General features: G+C 32.7%; 1 protein-coding gene across 12 annotated transcripts in view; it reads right to left on the reverse strand.

The window, feature by feature from the left end:
• Positions 1–18,047, reverse strand: part of Stim (stromal interaction molecule) — a 95,402-nt gene that overhangs the window by 27,560 nt on the left and 49,795 nt on the right. For 11 of the 12 annotated variants that reach the window (XM_067784074.1, XM_067784076.1, XM_067784071.1 and 8 more), the window contains one exon: positions 12,883–12,930. In XM_067784074.1, the coding sequence (XP_067640175.1) occupies positions 12,883–12,930 (48 nt within the window). Of the gene's footprint in view, positions 1–415; positions 6,572–12,882; positions 12,931–18,047 lie in introns of those variants that run through there. The other variant, XM_067784077.1, reaches the window with a different exon arrangement.

Genomic DNA, 18,047 nt, shown 5'->3' on the forward strand with positions numbered 1-18,047 from the left:
ATTTAATAGATTATTATAATATTAAATTTTATTCGTTTTGTTTTGTTGATTTTCCGAAAGGATGGATGATTGATGTATATTGGAACGATTGATCATATTGACAAGGGATGACGGGAAATCGTTCCAATATACATACATCATTTACATTATACTTCAATTTTATTTTGTTCCATTTAATTTTTTTTTTTCTTCGTGTTTTACAAATGTTTGTAAATTTTCGAGCTCGAGGCCATACAATATTAAATAACACACAAAAGTTTTTTATTTATATGCGTTATATATTGTCGTTTTATTTATCGATATTTCGACTTCAATTAGAAGTCATCTTCAGGAATCGTTGGATGTACCAGGTCGACGCATATAAATAAAAAAAGTTTGTGTGTTATTTAATATTGTATGGCCTCGATCTCGAAAATTTACAAACATATTTAACAAAATAAACGCCAAAAAACCAACAAAAAATACTTCGGGTTTTTCTTTTGCTTTAAATTTTGGTTTAAAAATATACTTTTTTTATTATATATTTTGTGATTTTTTAATACATTTTTTTTTTCTTCTTTTTTTTTTTTGGGAATGTTTTACTATTTTGTATGTCATGTTGTCTCTCCTTTAAAAGGGGCCAAAAATGATTTTTTTTTCGAAACTATCTTTTATATGGACGTAATTAAAGCAATATGATAAAATGATACGCGAAACCATGAAATGAAACAAATGGTTATAATTTATAAAATTTATTGCAGCAATCAAGTGAAATATATTATCAATACATGAATAAGCAAATTCACTTTTTAATTTTTTTTTTTTTATTTAAATCAATATTAAAATAATAACTTAAGCAATTTATGCTGAATCTCTAATAATAAACCCGTATAATCTACATATGATTTTCTCAGCGGTTTTTATTATTGCATTCATAATTCGAAGACATTTTTTAACGTGGCATGTCAATAACTAGTATGTATGTTAGGGCGGTTCAAATTGTATGGGGAAAAATGGGGGAAAAAAACTTCAGGTGCACATCCAGTTTCTGAATCTATGAGTCATACTGAGTAATATTGTCCATGGGACCATAGGTCTGAAATGAATTTCGAGCCTCCCTAATTTTGTGAGAAAATTTTATATCCCAATCCCAATCCGAATTTGACATTTATTTTCATTTATTTTATTTATGAGAGCCGCTATTCGGATTGGGATATGAAATTTTCTAACAAAATTAAGAAGGCTCGAAATTCAGACCTATGGTCCCATGGACAATATTACTCAGTATTGGCCATAGATTCAGAAACTGGATGTGCATTTTCAACAATAAATTTTACCCACCCTAATGTATGTATATTTGTAAGTCTATGATATATTTATGCAAAAATTATAGAAAGTTTATATTTATTTAAATTAATAGACATTTAATTTATTATAACTGATTTGATTTTAATCCAATCCGGTGAAAGTTGGGTTCATGAGAGTTGGAAACTTTAACGTCCGTAAGTATTGGAGATTCTCGGCTATTCGTGGGACACAAGTAAAAAATCGCATTTCAACAAAAAAAGTGTTTTTCCTTTGCACATTTGAATTCATAAAAAAAAAAATTTAAATGCCACTTAAAGCAGAAGTGTGTTGGTAAAGATTTAGACTCAGGCAATTTCAAGTATGTATTTAAAATTTTTTGGTTTTCAAATTGTTGTATGTTCATAAAATGTACGTACATGATAAATACATATATAGATATATAGTAGGCTGCAGCAGTAATGCCATTTAACTAACTAAAACAATTAAATAAATAAAAAAGAAGAAACCTTGCACTTTATATTTAAATTTTTTCTTATCTAACAAATATAAAAAAAAAATTACACGAGCAATTACCTTCCTTCGATTGTATGTCGTTATTCACTGATACATACTTATTAAATACACATAACCATGATAAAACACTAACGAAGTAAAACCGTTCTCTCTTCTGGTCGGCTGTGATTTTTTTTTTTTTTTTTTTTTGAAGTTTTTGCGCAATATAAATTTTTTTAAATTAATTTCAGAACAAAAGAAAGTAAAAAAATAAAATAAAGAAAGTAAAACCCCCTCAAACATTCTCGGAGCGCTTATAATTTAGGAATGCGATATGAGTTCCAAATATGTGAAAAATGTGAGCCTAAGAAATATGACCTTTTATGACTCCGATATGATGGAAATTGAAAGCTGTATGCCTGTATTCAACAAACAAGGCAACTTTGGAACAAATGTTCAAATTTGATTTTGAAAAAAACTTATCTTTCATATTCAATTTGAATAAAATTATAATTTACAAAGTGTCTTGCTGTTGCCGATATAAATTAGCATGGATGCAATGTTATCATCTCCGTAAAGATCAGCTTATCAACAATGTATGTATGTAAGTATTTCGTGATTTTTCATTGTAATCACAAAACTGCCTCCGTGGTATGTCCTGCTTCGCCTATCGAGGCCTGCATATATTTATTTAGAGTTGACGTCGATATGCCCTACTTTTATGGGTTTCTTTCGAAATTCCTGTTTTCCGATCAATACTGAGGATATGCTTCCCCATTTTTAATGCCATGCGTCGAAAATCCACCCTGATCTGGACAATCCTAATCCCTAATATAAAGCATATAGATAACTCCGAAAAGAGTCATATAAGAAGCAAATTATGAGCTGTTTATGAGCGTAATGGCAGTCTGATCGGACTCCTTTTTAGGCTCATATAATGCATGAAAAATGGCGCACATCGGACGACTATTGGAAGAAGGGAAATACAATAATTCCGGACTCCTGAATAAGCCCATAATGAGCGTAAACGATGTAAATTACGACTCCTTTCTGACTCTTTTTTGACTCCGAATGTTTGCTTGGACATTCAAATTTATTTATGTTTGAGAAAAAAAATATGTATGTGTACGCAATTGAGAAATTTGAAATTATTTTCAATAATGTCAGGAACAGTTATACCTTGTAGATGTTTTTATCATGCACATAACTATTCAATTTTCGACAAAAAAAAGAGAACAATAACTTACAAATTTCGCAATTTGCGGTTCAATGTTTGAATCAAGGCGAATTCAGTAGCAGGTGTTGTTATGCCAACAGCTGATTGCTTCTTCTTGATTATTTTCCATACAGCGCCTTGTACTTTAATATGTCAGTTAATCGAAATCAACTAAAATTTTCTTTTGACTTGACATACTTATGCACGGCGAATTGGTTGAATTCGCTTTGCCACCACTGATATGGATTCGCCTTGTTTGAATAGTTTTTTTGGTTTTGAGCAAAATTTATTATTATAAAATTATAAATGAAAAAAATTGTTTTGTGAATTGTAAATTCATAAATTTTTTTTATTGTTTAGCAAACTGTATTTTTTTTATATTTTTTTTTTCTTTTAGACTTTTTTACTAAAAACCCAAGTTCTTATATTATTTTGCGACAAAAATTTTGTTTATTAACTTTTGATATTTATTTAATTTTTTCATTTCTTTTTAATTTTTAGTTAAAAAAATTGTTTTAGTTGATAAAAAAGTTTACGAACTACATACATGCTAAGTAGTGAATATAGTAGTTATATTTGAAAAGAAATTAACTTAAAAAATAAATGAAGTAAACATTTAAACAATCGAACTAAATAAAACTTTTCAAAAATAAATAAACAAGCAAATGAAAGAAACAAAAAAAAAAATATATAACAAAAATAACAATAACCGAACTTACAACACCGGAAAGGATTAAGCAAATTCGTTGTTACCATTAAATACACGTACAAAGAAAAAACGAATTGAAAGGAAAGTTTATTATAATGTAAAAATTCAACTTAACAAAAAATGTATGTAGCATATAAATATTAACAGTAAAATAAATGGGTGTTTATAAAACGAACTTTTAAAAAAACAAAAACTTATAAATATCGAAAACATGTGAGGAGCAGAAAATTAGCAAACAAACATATTTTATCTTATATTTTTGGGGGACTAACAAGAATGCGTGTTCTTTTCTTTAACTTGTGTATGAATCGCGAGCATTTAAAGTATTTAAAAAATAAAGTTTTTTTCTTTTTAAATTTGACACACGAACAGAGTCGAGCGAAATACAAAAAACAAATGCAGGCATATGCAGTCCTTGTTTAATTCTTTTGGGGTTTGATGTTACGTTGCTGAACTGCACCGATGCCTTGGTATAAAGAAGCTCTATATTTTCTCCAATGCGTGAGTAGATTAAGGGGCTTTCAATGCACAGAAATTGAATTCTAAATAAAAGTTTGGAAATTTTCACGAACTTAATTTTTTCGACGTTCTGAATTGTTTCGAAAATTATTTTCCAAATTGGTCTACGTGGTTCTCGTCCATGATTCAATTACTAGAGGTTTGTTCTCCAATGATAACAGAGCTTTGACACTCCTAAATTTAAATATCTGGACGGGTTGCTTTTATGAAGTAAGGAAAACGGGGAATAACTCAATCCCCTTCAGCGAAAAATGTAGTAGAAAAGTACCTTTAGTAGTATGTTAGTAGTGATACAAAATTTTTTTAATGCCAACAGGTTTCCCCCAAAAATTCATATAATATATAAAATAATTAATTTTCCATATTTCTTGAATTGATAAAGAGTTATGTTGGTTTGGTGTTTCTTTCAGATTTTGTTTGAAGAATACCGTACGTTAGAATTTTATTCAAAAATGCACTATCTCAAAATTTGTTTCAAAAACTCCCTATCTAAACATAAGTTCAATGCATTTTGACATAAGCGGGTGTTATTAATTTTATCTTTTATTGAAAAGATAAAATTATAATAAAGCTATAAAGCCATAGCAGCAAGGGCCTTACACTATATAAGAGGGACGAATCCTGAAATGGGAAATTTTTGATAAATATTTTGATATAGGACGATTTTGAACAGGCAGCCGACATGAACTGACAAAAATAAAATAAAAGAAAATGGCTTATTGTCTTAGAACTTTATATTCCTACCTTGACTTTGACAAAAAAGTTAAGCTTTTGTGCGGTCCTGCTACACAGGGAGTATTCACCTTTTTGTTCTGAATTTTCGGAAAGCTCTTTACCGTTAAGTATTCATGGAAGTGTTCCGGATAAACCGTTAATTTAGAATATTCGGAATACGTTCATTTGATACTACCTCACGAGGTCCGAATATATCAAATAAGTGTATACATAATATTTCAAATACAAACCGATTCCCTAAATTCTTAAATGGAGACGAATGTTCCGAACATACGGGAATGAATAAGTTAACATGCTCAATGAGAACATTTCGTTATTGCATCTCCATTATTAACTAATGACATCTTTACGTGCATCGATTTACTAGTCGAGTTGAACCAGGGACGGAGAATAATAATTTTTTTTTTCCAAATATATTTAAAGCCCAAAATTAATAGTTTTGCAAGGAATTATATTATAAAAGGAATAACAGTTTCAGCCCCTGAGTTGAACGATGAATTTTGAATTAGTTTAGGTTTCGTATGTTCGTAGGTTTACGAAAGTGCACGATTCCTTGGTGTCCGTACTTTTCATAAAAAATCAACCACACTACTAGATCATGGCATAGTTAATAAATTCATCATAAAATTAAAAAAAAAAAAATTTTCTAAGGAGTTATGCAGCTCAGTAATTATCGGATATTTGTAAACTGATTGCTTCCTATTTCTCGTATATTTATCGAAAAATCGCAAAGAAACAACACAGTTAGCGCATGTCAATTCGATTTGGGAGAAAAATGGCTGCTGTACTTGTTAAAAAATGTGTCAGCTGAGCAAACCTCTTGTGATTGAATCATGGTTCTCGTCATACAATTCGTTAAAGTTTTTTTTTTCACTTAAAGAAAAAAACTCAAGTCATTTTTTATTGCTATTGTTTTACTCGCATGTTTTGTTTTCTACAAAATAAATAAATTTTTTTGCTAGCAAGAAAACAGATGTTTCTAAATTAGAAATAGAAACTACTAGTTGAAAAAAGAGCACGTCCATCACTGTGGAATAAGCCATATACTGCAGCTTTCACTGACAAGCTAAGAAAAACCCAAAACTTGAAATTTATTTCGCTCTACCCTAATGTTTAAATGTGTTATGTAAATACATATGGAAGTAAATGCAATAACGGTAATTGTGTTCATTAAGTATATACGCCAATTTGTTAGCTTTAATTATTTATCACATGATTTACAAAACAAAAAAAAACGTTATAAAAGAGCTTAACTCAAACGGCTTCATTTCTTGTAGTAAGCATATTTACATTTTCGACAGATATAAATATGCACTTACATATGTATGAATGTATGTATGTTTGTAGTCATAATAATATGTTTATCTCTGTTTTGACCAAATTAGCTAGCAATAACAAAAACTGAATAAATAATCAATTAGCGGCATATGTTAAGCACATCTTCAAAATATTCCAAACAACTTTTTTAATCTATTTTAGTTTGTGTGTACGTGTATACATATATTGTTTTGTTTGTGTATTTTTGTTCACGTTTTGTTTACAATTTGGCTTTCAATTGCTATTCGATTACATTTGGCGTGGCACTCGTTCGTGAAATTTTTATGATAAATATTCTAAAAATGAAAAAAAAATCTTGTGAATTGTTTTCATTACTTTTATCTTCTACTTTTTTCCTTTAAATAACTAAATATGTAAATAGGTATATATGATTTACATATATACGTAAGTAACTTTTTTTTTAGCAAAATTTCCTATAACTACCTATACTAGTTTGCTCGTGTGTATGTACATTAGGATGGGTCGATTTATTAACCGATATCGCGCCATCGATTTTTCGATAGGATTTGGGCTCAGGAAAAAAAGTTCCACTAAGCATACCCAAAAAAAAATAGTTTTCGAGCCTGCGAAATTTCATCGATTTTTTCGATTTTTTATGCATTTTTTTCATTTTCAAGGCTCCAAATCATTTTTTATGTATTTTTTTCGTGTTAATTGGCGTAGTCCCAAGTGAATTCATGCGCTAAAAACGATGGTAAATGTAGTTTTTTGAAAAAAAATTTCTTTTATGGAGATTTAGAAGAATTTTTAAAATGAAATTTCGCAGGCTCGAAAAATATTTTTTTTGGTATGCGTAGTGGACATTTTTTTTCCTGAGCCCAAATCCTATTGAAAAATCGATATCGCGATATCGGTTAACTTTCGTCCATACAAATCGGCACACCCTAAGGTACATACATACATACATATGTGTGACAAAAAGTGTAAATTGAGCATTGCACGGAAAACTATAAATTTGCATCGTTTTTCTAATTGCTCTCCGGATTTATTTTCGGTGTCAACATATTTCAAATATACCACAATGTGCAGTGGAAGAATTCAAAATTAACATCATAATAAAAAATTTAGTTACTAAAAAAACCTAATAAAGAAGTTTTATAAAAAAATTTGAAAAAACAAAACGAATCCTTCAGAAGAAGGAGATTGTGCCATAAGTCGGTATTTAGTATCGTACCGTATCCAATTCATATGCGTCTGCAATGCCTTCACTATGCTCAAATCTGTGATTTTTGGGACACTCACACTTGAGTTCTTTGCTACCCAGAAATCTTCACTCCTTTATTTGTGAATTCGATAGACTTTACAATGAAAATAAAATGAAAATACGAGCGCAACAAATATAAGGAGGGTCGTGGCAAGTTCTGCGAAGGCCAAAAGCTCGAAAAAGTTTCTTTAACGGCGCATTTAAGAACATTTTTAATTAATTGTATAACAAAAGCTATGCAAACAGATTTTAAAAATATTTCGAAAAAATTCGAAAGTTCGAGAAGTGTTTAAAAATCGAAAAACCCGAAATAATTGTATGAGAAAGATATTGAAACCAATGCTAAAACCGTTTTTGAAAAAATTCCAAAATTCGAAAGTATTTAAAAAATTAATAGCAATTTCGAAACTTTTACTTAGAATATTCAGAAACTTTTAAAATCAACAGTCAAATGAACAAACGTAAATTACAGCTGTAAAAAAAACAAAACATTAGAAACCTCATCTCAGATCGCTATTTAAAATTAACGAAATAGGACTATAACCCCGCCCACTTTTTCGATATCGAACATTTCGAAGAACGGAAAAAGTGTGATAATTCATTACCAAAGACGGATAAAGCGATGAAACTTGGTAGGTGGGTTGAACTTATGACGCAGAATGGTAAATTAGTAAAATTTTGGAGAATGGGCGTAGCACCGCCCACTTTTAAAAGAAGGTAATTTAAAAGTTTTGCACGCTGTAATTTCGCAGTCGTTGAAGATATCATGATGAAATTTGGCATGAATGTTACTCCTATTACTGTATGCGTTCTAAATAAAAATTAGCAAAATCGGATGACGACGCCCACTAAAAAAAAAAAAAATTAAGTCAAATTTTAACAAAAAGTTTAATATCTTTACAGCATATAAGTAAATTATGTCAACATACACCTCCAGCATTTCTCTCCAAAGCTCTCAGCTGAGTATGTAATGTTCGGTTACACGCGAACTTAGCCTTCCTTACTTGTTAGTGTTAAAAAATATACGTGCATATGTCTTGCCCGTTGCTCGTTAATTAGAGACCACACCACACCATCACTACGATGATAGTACCCTTATCAACACAGTTACAGTGTTAAATCTGGTGATGACTGCTGCAAGGTATCTCAATGTAGAGAGAGCGTGTAAAACTTCTGTAGCTAAGCACTTCCGTCGTTCACGCAGGGCACTCCTACTGAGGAACCAACGAAACAACAAGAACAAGATGCTCGGTTGCGCTTATCAACCCATTGAATTTGGGAGCGTATTCGTACTGAACGTACGTTAAAGATCATAGGAATGCATGTGTCGCAATACCAGATCCGCTTTTTTAAACTTTTGGTCATGATAGAATCATACATCTAAAATAGAAGAATAAAACGGATAGAATTTTTCAAACTGATTAAATGCCTTCTTGCCTTTTGCAGGCCTTTAACTCAGGATTTTTCTATTACACGGCATTTCGTGCTGTGATGGTATTATGCTTCGCCTACCACGCCGAAGGTCCTGGGTTCCCTGGCAAAGCAACATCAAAACTTGTTAAGAAATTTTTCAATTGGATAAAAGGTTTCCTAAGCGGGGTCGCCTCTCGGCAGAGGTTTGGCAAACACTCCATGTGTTTTTCTGCCATGAAAAGCTTCGCAGTGAGAATTTATCGGCTTTACAGCTGCCGTTCGGAGTCGTCAAAAATCATGTATATAGGTCCCTCTAGGGCCCTTCCAGTGAATTGGATTCCGCTATTTTAAAATTGTTAACTAATGCTAATGTTACGTTGCACTGTGATGTGTATCGAATTCGATGCCTTTTTTCTCAATGTATTATTTGCCTAATTACAAATAAATATTGAAAAGTAGAATACTATAAACAACGCTCTGTACGTATATTACTTACTTACTTAATTGGCGCTTAACCGTTTAAACGAAAATATGTACATAATTTATAGAAAATTTGTGCGTAAATTACAATTAATATGAACAAGTGTAATGCCTCTATTACGGTTAACAACTCGACTTAGTTGGATTGGGGATTCAAGGGGTTGATAAGCGCAATACAAAGCTTTATAGTTTTAAAGCTTCCGCAAACCAATTGTCAACCTCACCTACGCGGGGGAATCCTGTTACGAATATGAATGTTTCATACACATGTTTAGCAGGCGAAGCTCTGGCGACCCCAAGTTCCTCATAGCACTACCGCGTGGATGGCGGGATGGTCGTAATAATCGTTCCCGAGATGGTCGGGCTAGTACCTTTATGGTGCTTTGTTACCGGAACATACCGGATCTGTATCCGGCAAAGGACCATCAACATCGATAACACTTCCAAAAACTTTCGGGGAGTGTCTTTATCGTCTATACAACAACAACAACAACAACAACCACAACTTAGTTGGATTGTAAAAGAACTCAACTTAAAAACAACTCAATTCCTTTCTAGCATTACTAATTACAACTAATTTCAGTTGAAGTTGAATTGGTGTCGTCAACCCACAAAAGTGATAATTTGACAATTAAATCAACAGCTGGTAAATTTGTGGCGAAAATAAAACATTTGCGAAAGAGATTTTTTATATTCAAAACTGTTAGTGCTAAAATTGATATGCTGCGAGTTCTTAAACATGTTTTTTTGCAGATTCGTAAGTTACTATCGGTTAAGAAAGGGACACAAACATGTTCGAGGAACGGCTGTACCTCCTTTATTAGAATTATGCTCAAATCTGCTTCCTTGCTGGCGGCAGCTATCGAAAAAGTCGTGGAAGTGATTTCAATGTCGGGCTAGCTCAACCTACGATATCAGTCGTTCCCGAGATGGTCGGGCCTGGTACCGGAACGTACCGAATCTGCATCCGGCAAAGGACCATCAACATCGATAGCACTCCCCAAGGCGTTCGAGGAGTGTCTTTATCGCTACAACAACAATAACAATAACGATATCAGTCGTTTTTAAGATGTTATTGAGCATATTTTTGCAATGTGAGTCAAAGCCCAACTTCTGGATTTCGATCCAAAGGTCAACAAGTTTTTCTTATTGATGCTTCGTTGTGCAATGTGTGCAAAAACTGCAGATTAAAATAACAGTTTAAACAAAATTTTGAACGGTTTACTTATCACTTTCCATTTATTCTAATATTTTTTTTTTTCAAAGAACTGCGAAAATTATTGGTACAACTGCTAGAAACCAGTTTTCAGATTTTGACATAAAATCACACTTGGAAAGGGTTGTAAACGGTAATGCCACGAAATGTTGTTAGATTATGCGACTTTGGCCCGGTTTTCTCAGTAGTTTATTAAGCTAAGCTTAAACTAAGTTTGCTTAAACTCTAGTCAAATTTAAACTCCAGTTAAACTACTGAGCAGTTTTTCAGTCACAGTTTAGGCCGATTTTGGGGTAGGCTTTTTTGTACGGCAACATTGGTTTTTTATTATACAACAGCTGGATTTTGTTCACCCAACAAACATTTAAAAGATATTTGTCTAGCGAAATATATATCTAGTTCCGGAGGTGATATCCAACATCATTATCTAGTTATTCTTAAACCAGATAGTTCTCAAGTTGATATCCAACTTCATTATCCACTCACTATATGTGACCCGGCCTATGAAAAGGTGGCTTATGACTCAAAACAGAAATTGCGAGAAACAGCTGTTAAAGATAAACGATGCATTTCTTCAGTTTCTTAGTAGTAGTAATTTTTTTTTTTTTTTAAGTCATAAGCCACCTTTTCAAAGGCCGGGTCACATATAACCTTTGAGAAATTTTGTCAAATTATTATCCAGCCTTTGAGAGACTTTAAGAAATGTACAGTTCTCAAATGAATATTCAACGCATTTGTCCAGTTGATGCCCTACATTGGATATCGAGTTGAGGTGAAGTTGAAAAAAAAAAAACTCCAATGTGGTACGACCAAAGTCAACAGCAATTTATTGTGAGAAATAAAAACCTGATTGATAGTAATGAAGCGTAATTAATCAAAAATAAATTATATATATTTTATTTTCGTGAAAATACTTACAGTTGAGACCAATTAAAGAACCACAAGTTGGGAACTATCATTTTTCCAATTTAAGTAATAGCATTTTTCGCTTTATAAAAAATTCCCGCTTTTGCTGAGTACGCTATGATTCTCAAGTTGAGCCACTGTTTCGAAACAACTCTTGAGATTTTAGAAGTATGCTAGTTATCAACATGAGCTCTAATGGTACTCAAGCCCAAATGCTTGCTGGGTATACATGACGCCATTTCGAACGAACGCAAATTACCGATAGGTTAACTAGAGTTCAACTCTGCCAGATCGGTCGCTTAAGCTCAGCTTAAACTTCAATTAAAGTAGACTGAAAAACTGCAGAATAAGTTTAAGCGTAGTTTAACTGACAAACGGGGTTGAACTTGTACTGAAAAACCGGGCCTTAAACTCAGTTTTTTTGGCAGTTATAGTAGTAATATAAAATACCAAATTGCAAAGATTCAACTGAAATAGAGTTGAGTTGTAAACCCTAATATGGGCCTAAGTGATTTTTATGTTGGATAGTGTTCGTAACATAAAAGGATCGTTATGCAAAAATTTCTATTATGGCTAAAAACTGTACTTGGCAGGATAAAAAAAAAAATAGACTGACAGTGTACTGAGACTTCATCAACACAAAGCATCTATAAATCTTAACAATTTACACATTTTTTTCACACTTTTTTGTTGAATATCATAAATGCTTTTGAAGCTACATACATATATAGTATCTAGCTAAATTAGAGATTTAAAAATTTATGTATATATTACTCCCTAAACTTTAGTCTTAAATATGATTTCGATTTTCACTTTTTTGTTAATAGCGCTTGGCACTGATGGTTCACTTAACTAGCACCAAACTATTTGTCTACACTTAAAAATTAAATAAGGAATTTTCATAAACGCTAAACTAACAAACAAATCTAAGAAAATAAGAACAATTTCTATCAAAATTTCTGTTAGTTTGCATTTAAATATGCTTCCTGCAGAGTTTCCTGATTTAAGTTCATTTGGCAAATCTAATGGCGCGCAAATATTTTCTGTACACACAAATTAAAATTTTTTTCTTTATTTATTTTTACTGCTACATTTGTTGAGTGCCTTGCCTTTATAACGCCAATTAATAAAATTAAAAAAAGAACAAATTACGCAATGACAGCAATAATTTGTACTGATCACGTGATTATTTGTGTAAGTACATTAACTATTAGCTAACTAAAATTGGACTGCAATATTATATTATTGAAATATAAAAATTACATGTTTTTTTATTTAGATTTTTGTATGTGTGTGTAGAAGTGCCACGCCTCATCAGCTGCATCATTCAGTCGAGAACAAATTGAAGTTCTCAAAATTAGGCTTACCTTGCACAGAATCGTCATCTAAATCGTCGCTGCTGCTTGTTATGCGCCCTAAAATAGATCAAAATTTAATTAAGTCATTAAATATAAATAAATGTAAAATAGGGATGTGAGTTTGCCGAAAACGTTGTTGTATTTGAATTTTTATCTGTCGGAGTTCTTTTTGTTTTTGTTATTGCAGCGATAAAGGCACTCGCCGAAAGTTTCGGGATATACATACATAGATCTTGTACGTTGCGGTAACAAGCACCATTAAGCTATAAGCCCCTCCATTTCGGAAGCGCTTTAATATGGCGATATTGAAGATTCTAGGCAGGGACGGAAAATAATTATAATTTTTTTTTCTGATTCGAAAAGGTCGTGGTCAAAATATTGTCCTAGGTGAAAATGTTTGAGTTCTCAGGTATCCCTATAGCAATATCATGTCGAATCATGCATCCCTTTTATTTTTCGAACTTTTTCCATAAAAGTCCACATATAAAAGTTAAATATGTATTTTTATTTTTTGAATCCGATAGAACTAGTTAAACTCGGACTTTTAAAAATAAAAGTCCGGAAGTAAAAGTTAAATCCGGACTTTTATTTTTTAAGGCCAAAATAAGAGCCCGGCTTGATAACAAAGAAACGGGTTATCCGAATTAAAATTTTTTTTATTTCGGAAAGTCGTTTCTTTATTATCAAGTCGGACTCTTATTTTGGCCTTAAAAAATAAAAGTACGGATTTAACTTTTATTTCCGGACTTTTATTTTTAAAAGTCCGAGTTTAACTAGTTCTATCGGGCTCAAAAAATAAAAATCCGAAAATAATTTTTATATTGATCCAAATATATTAAAATTCCAAAATTAATAGTTTTGCAAAGAATTATATTATAAAAGGAATAACAGTTTCAGCCCCTGCTACTAGGCCATCTCGCCCCCACACCCTAGGGTCGCTAGAGGCTCTCCTGCTAAAGAACATGAACTCATCACGGGTAGGTGAGGTTGGCAATTGGGTTGGAGAATCTATACGTTGTGCTATCAACCGCTTGAAACGGTTGGGATACACACTCCCTCGAATTCGATATTTTTCGCAATTGGATTCGAAAGTGAAGTTGCAGCAGGCTATACAGGAGAAATTCGCTGTTCAACGAGTAAGACGATGTCTCATAAAAGAAAGGGTGTCTAAGTTGGGGTGTAACCGAACATTATATACTCAGCGTGAGCTTCAATAGTACAGTTCATTTCAGATAAATTACTTTTCTACATAACACATCCCACCGACCGTTTAAAAAAAATGTCTCCCCATTTCATATTACAATAAAACTTGGTAAGTAAAATATCATTGATACAAAACTATTTTTTGCTAAGATATAGCTTATTATTCTGGGCTACGACCCGTCTTTTATATAAAAGTTGTCGTGGTCTCTAACCGATTCCGTCCATTTTTACTAGAAATATTTCCTGCTATAAGGAAAATATGTGTACCCAATCTTATTACGATCCGGTAATTTTTCTTCGAGTTATGGCTACCGAAACATAGAAAATTGCTTAGTCATAAAAGAGGCAGTGCCACGCCCATTTTAAAATTTTTTTGTTTAAATTTTTATCAAAAGTCTTCATATCAGTCGACACATAAAATTTCAACATTCTAGGTGTATTATTTACATAATCAAGTTTTTTTGTGTTTTACACAATATTATATATCATAACGAATTTTTGGAAATTCTGATTACTTTGCAGCTCCTGTTCGAATGTCTGAACTGTCGAATAAATAACTCAAATATTCAGTATAGCAAAACGTTCTTTATTTAGACTAATTTGGGAGTAGTACTTCACAATTACAATTACCGCGTACTTCACTAATAGCGAGTCTAAATAAAACTGATTGATTATTCCTTATCTTGCGCTGCTTTTATACTCTCGAATACCTCGTGTATCTGATATTTACGTTTCTCTTCTAGTTATATGCGTATGTATGTGTGATTGTTACTCACTTCTGCTCTTAGCTGCCGACTAGAAATATGTATGTGTGACAGGTTGCTTTGATGGTTACATGTACATTTATTTACTAGCAGCATAGTGATGTAAAGAGCTGCTAATATTCACCACAATATATAAAAAGTGGGGATGGTTGTCATCCGATTTCCCTCATTTTCAATACCTATCTATTTTGAGTCCAGAAAAGCCCGTGTACCGAATTTGGTGAAGATATCTAAATATTTGCTCAATTTATCTTGCTAATGGACAGACAGACGGGCGGTCGGACAGATATGGCTAAATCAAATTGTTTTTTCGATACTGATGATTTTGATGTATGGAAGTCTATATCTATCTCGATTCCTTTGTACCTGTACAACCAACCGTTATGTTACAAAAGTTAATCAGCCCAATTCTAAACACAAATTCCTTGTGAGTTTTTCACTTCTCCCTTTCCTGTTATTTTGAACAATGTTCGAAAAAGCGGAAACCGGTTATGGGAGAGAACTAGGTATTATGAATGTGAGTGACAGGGAGATTTCTCTGCCATTTCTTAGGAGTCTTTTCACTTGTTAAATTAAAGGGAATGCATCAAAATAGTTAAAGTTAATAGTTCTTGTAAGAATATTCTTTATTTTAAGTCGAAAAGTATATGCTCTTGGTATATTACCTGCAGCCATCCAGAAATTGCGCAAGGATTTTCTAAGAAGGCTTAAATGGATCGTGGCATAGTACGAAAGACGAATTCAATTCGACTTGGCCGCCAGAAAATTGCTTTGCTGAATGGAAGCGGGTAACTCCAGCGGATTTGTGTTATCCCGCCGTCTTCTTCTTCTTATGCTCCTCTGTTGATGTTGCTGTGGCACCAATTCCTTACTCATTTCAGTGAATACCATTATGAAATGCATAACTGTGCATTGTTTATACTTTATTTCTTAATTTCAAACAAATTCGGAACAATAATTAAACTTTTAAATTTTTTAAACAAAATAAGAAATGCACAACGAAATTTCGATTGACAAACGGCTGACTTCGAAAATTCGAAATTCCTATTCCGGTAGAACAAAATTCCCAGGGATATTTAGAATTGGGCTGAATACACTCTGTGCAAAGCACACTGAGTCTAAAAAGAAACACATGCACTTACGAGAAAAAAATTGCAGCAAAACTGATTTGAAATTTTTTTTTTTCTTCTTATTTTCGGTTATTAAAAAAACCGTGAATGCATTGCATAACGAAAACTATGTAAATCAATTTCGAAAAAATTCGAAATACGTATGTTGTTTACGACGTTGAACAAACGGTTGATTTCGGATCCATGTTAGTCTGAGAAGAACACGTTATGAAAGGCATCCTAGCTCTAGAAACGTCAATAAAAAGCGATAATGATGGGCTTTCGTCGTTTATTCTAAAGAAATGTAGCACGTTGTTTTGCGTCCCATTAAGTTACATTTTCAATTTGTCCCTAGCAAGAGGTGAGTTTGTCGATGGGTGGAAAATAGCCTCGATTTCTCCTATCTTCAAATCAGGCAACAAAAACGTTGTAACCAACTATAGACACATCTCTAAACTGTCCAATTGCTCGAAGCTCTTTGAGAAAGTGGTAAAAGAGAAGTTGTCCTTTGCAATAAAAGGATCCATAGATGAGTGTCAACACGGGTTTATCAGTAGTCGCTCCACAGTTACGAACCTAGCCTCATTTTCTCATTTTTGCATTTCGTCGTTCAAAAATGGCCATCAAGTCGATGTTGTATATACTGACTTCGCGAAGGCATTTGATACAGTCAGCCACAGCATACTATTACGCAAGCTTGAGCTATTGGGTTTCCATTCTACCTTTTTACGTTGGATTGGGTCCTATCTCACTAATAGTACCTCGTTCGTCGAAATTGAGAATATCATTATTCATTCATTGCCAGATCTGTGGTACCTCAAGGAAGTATCCTCGGGCCAATTTTATTTCTTCTTTTTATAAATGATATAGGAACCTGTTTTAGAAGTTCAAAATACCTGCTCTACGCAGATGACCTAAAAGTTTTTAGGACAAGCATGTCAGATGTATGCCTTTTACAAGATCTAAATAGATTAACTAATTGGAGCATTATAAATAATCTACGCCTTAATATAAAGAAATGTTTCTTTATGACGCTTTCGAAAAACCTCAATGCGATTAATACCGCGTATTCCATTGCTGATGATAATCTCTCTAGCGTTAAGGAATTCCTTGATCTTAGAGTAATGTTTGACTCTGGTTTTACCTTCGCGAATCATATTAGTTCCATTCCACCTAAGATCTATTCCAATTTGGCTTTCCTGCGGCGATATGGGCGAGCTTTCAAAGATACGTACACCAGAAAACTTTTATATAATTCCTTAGTTCTCTCAAAGCTGGAATATGCTTCCATAATTTGGAACCCAATTTATTCCTCTCATTCTCAAAGACTAGAAAGAGTACAGAAAAGTTTCACTCGATTCGTACTCCAACCGTTAAATTTTTTTAGAACCTTTACCTTCTTACCGCGCCTGCTGTGCCCTCATAAACATGAAGTCGCTTGCTGTCAGACGTTCTATACAGTATCTGCTGTTTGTGTATGATCTTACATGTGGTTGGGTCCCGGGTAGAACCCTTCGTTCCCAATATCCGTTCCATGTGAAAGTAGTCGGAAAACTTGATGAAATTTTCTAAATTTTTATTTAGAATTTCAGGAAACTTTTAAGGCACATTTTTGTGGTCCAAAACGATTCAGTCTGACAGTAAAAAGGGTTTGAAGTCTCCCTCAAAATCGCATAGATTTTTAACAATTTTTAGTATACTTGCGAATTCTTTCGAAAACGTTTTCGCAATTGCTTTCCATATTTTTTGTTAAAAAATTCGTTAAATTAGCGAAAATAACTGATAAAATTTACAAATAATTTGTGAAGCTATTCTTTTTACTAGTAGGCGTGTTCCCCAAGTTAACCAGCCAAAAGCGATAGTGAAGTAAAAAATCTTTTTACTTTGATGAAATACTTTTTATACAAATGAAATGATCTAGTCGAAACCAAACCGAGTTTTTGGGACAACGTGACCGAAGCTAGAGAAAAATCGACTTTTTGCACCGGAAATGTACCCACCCTACAATGATATTTTCACTAACTTTGTTGGCTTTTGCGGGTTCACAGCGGGGTATATATTGTTTGGTTTTGCCAGAACTCAAACTTCCTTACTTGTT

The sequence above is a fragment of the Eurosta solidaginis genome, chromosome 4 (assembly GCF_040869045.1).
Source record: "Eurosta solidaginis isolate ZX-2024a chromosome 4, ASM4086904v1, whole genome shotgun sequence".
NCBI lineage: Eukaryota > Metazoa > Arthropoda > Insecta > Diptera > Tephritidae > Eurosta > Eurosta solidaginis.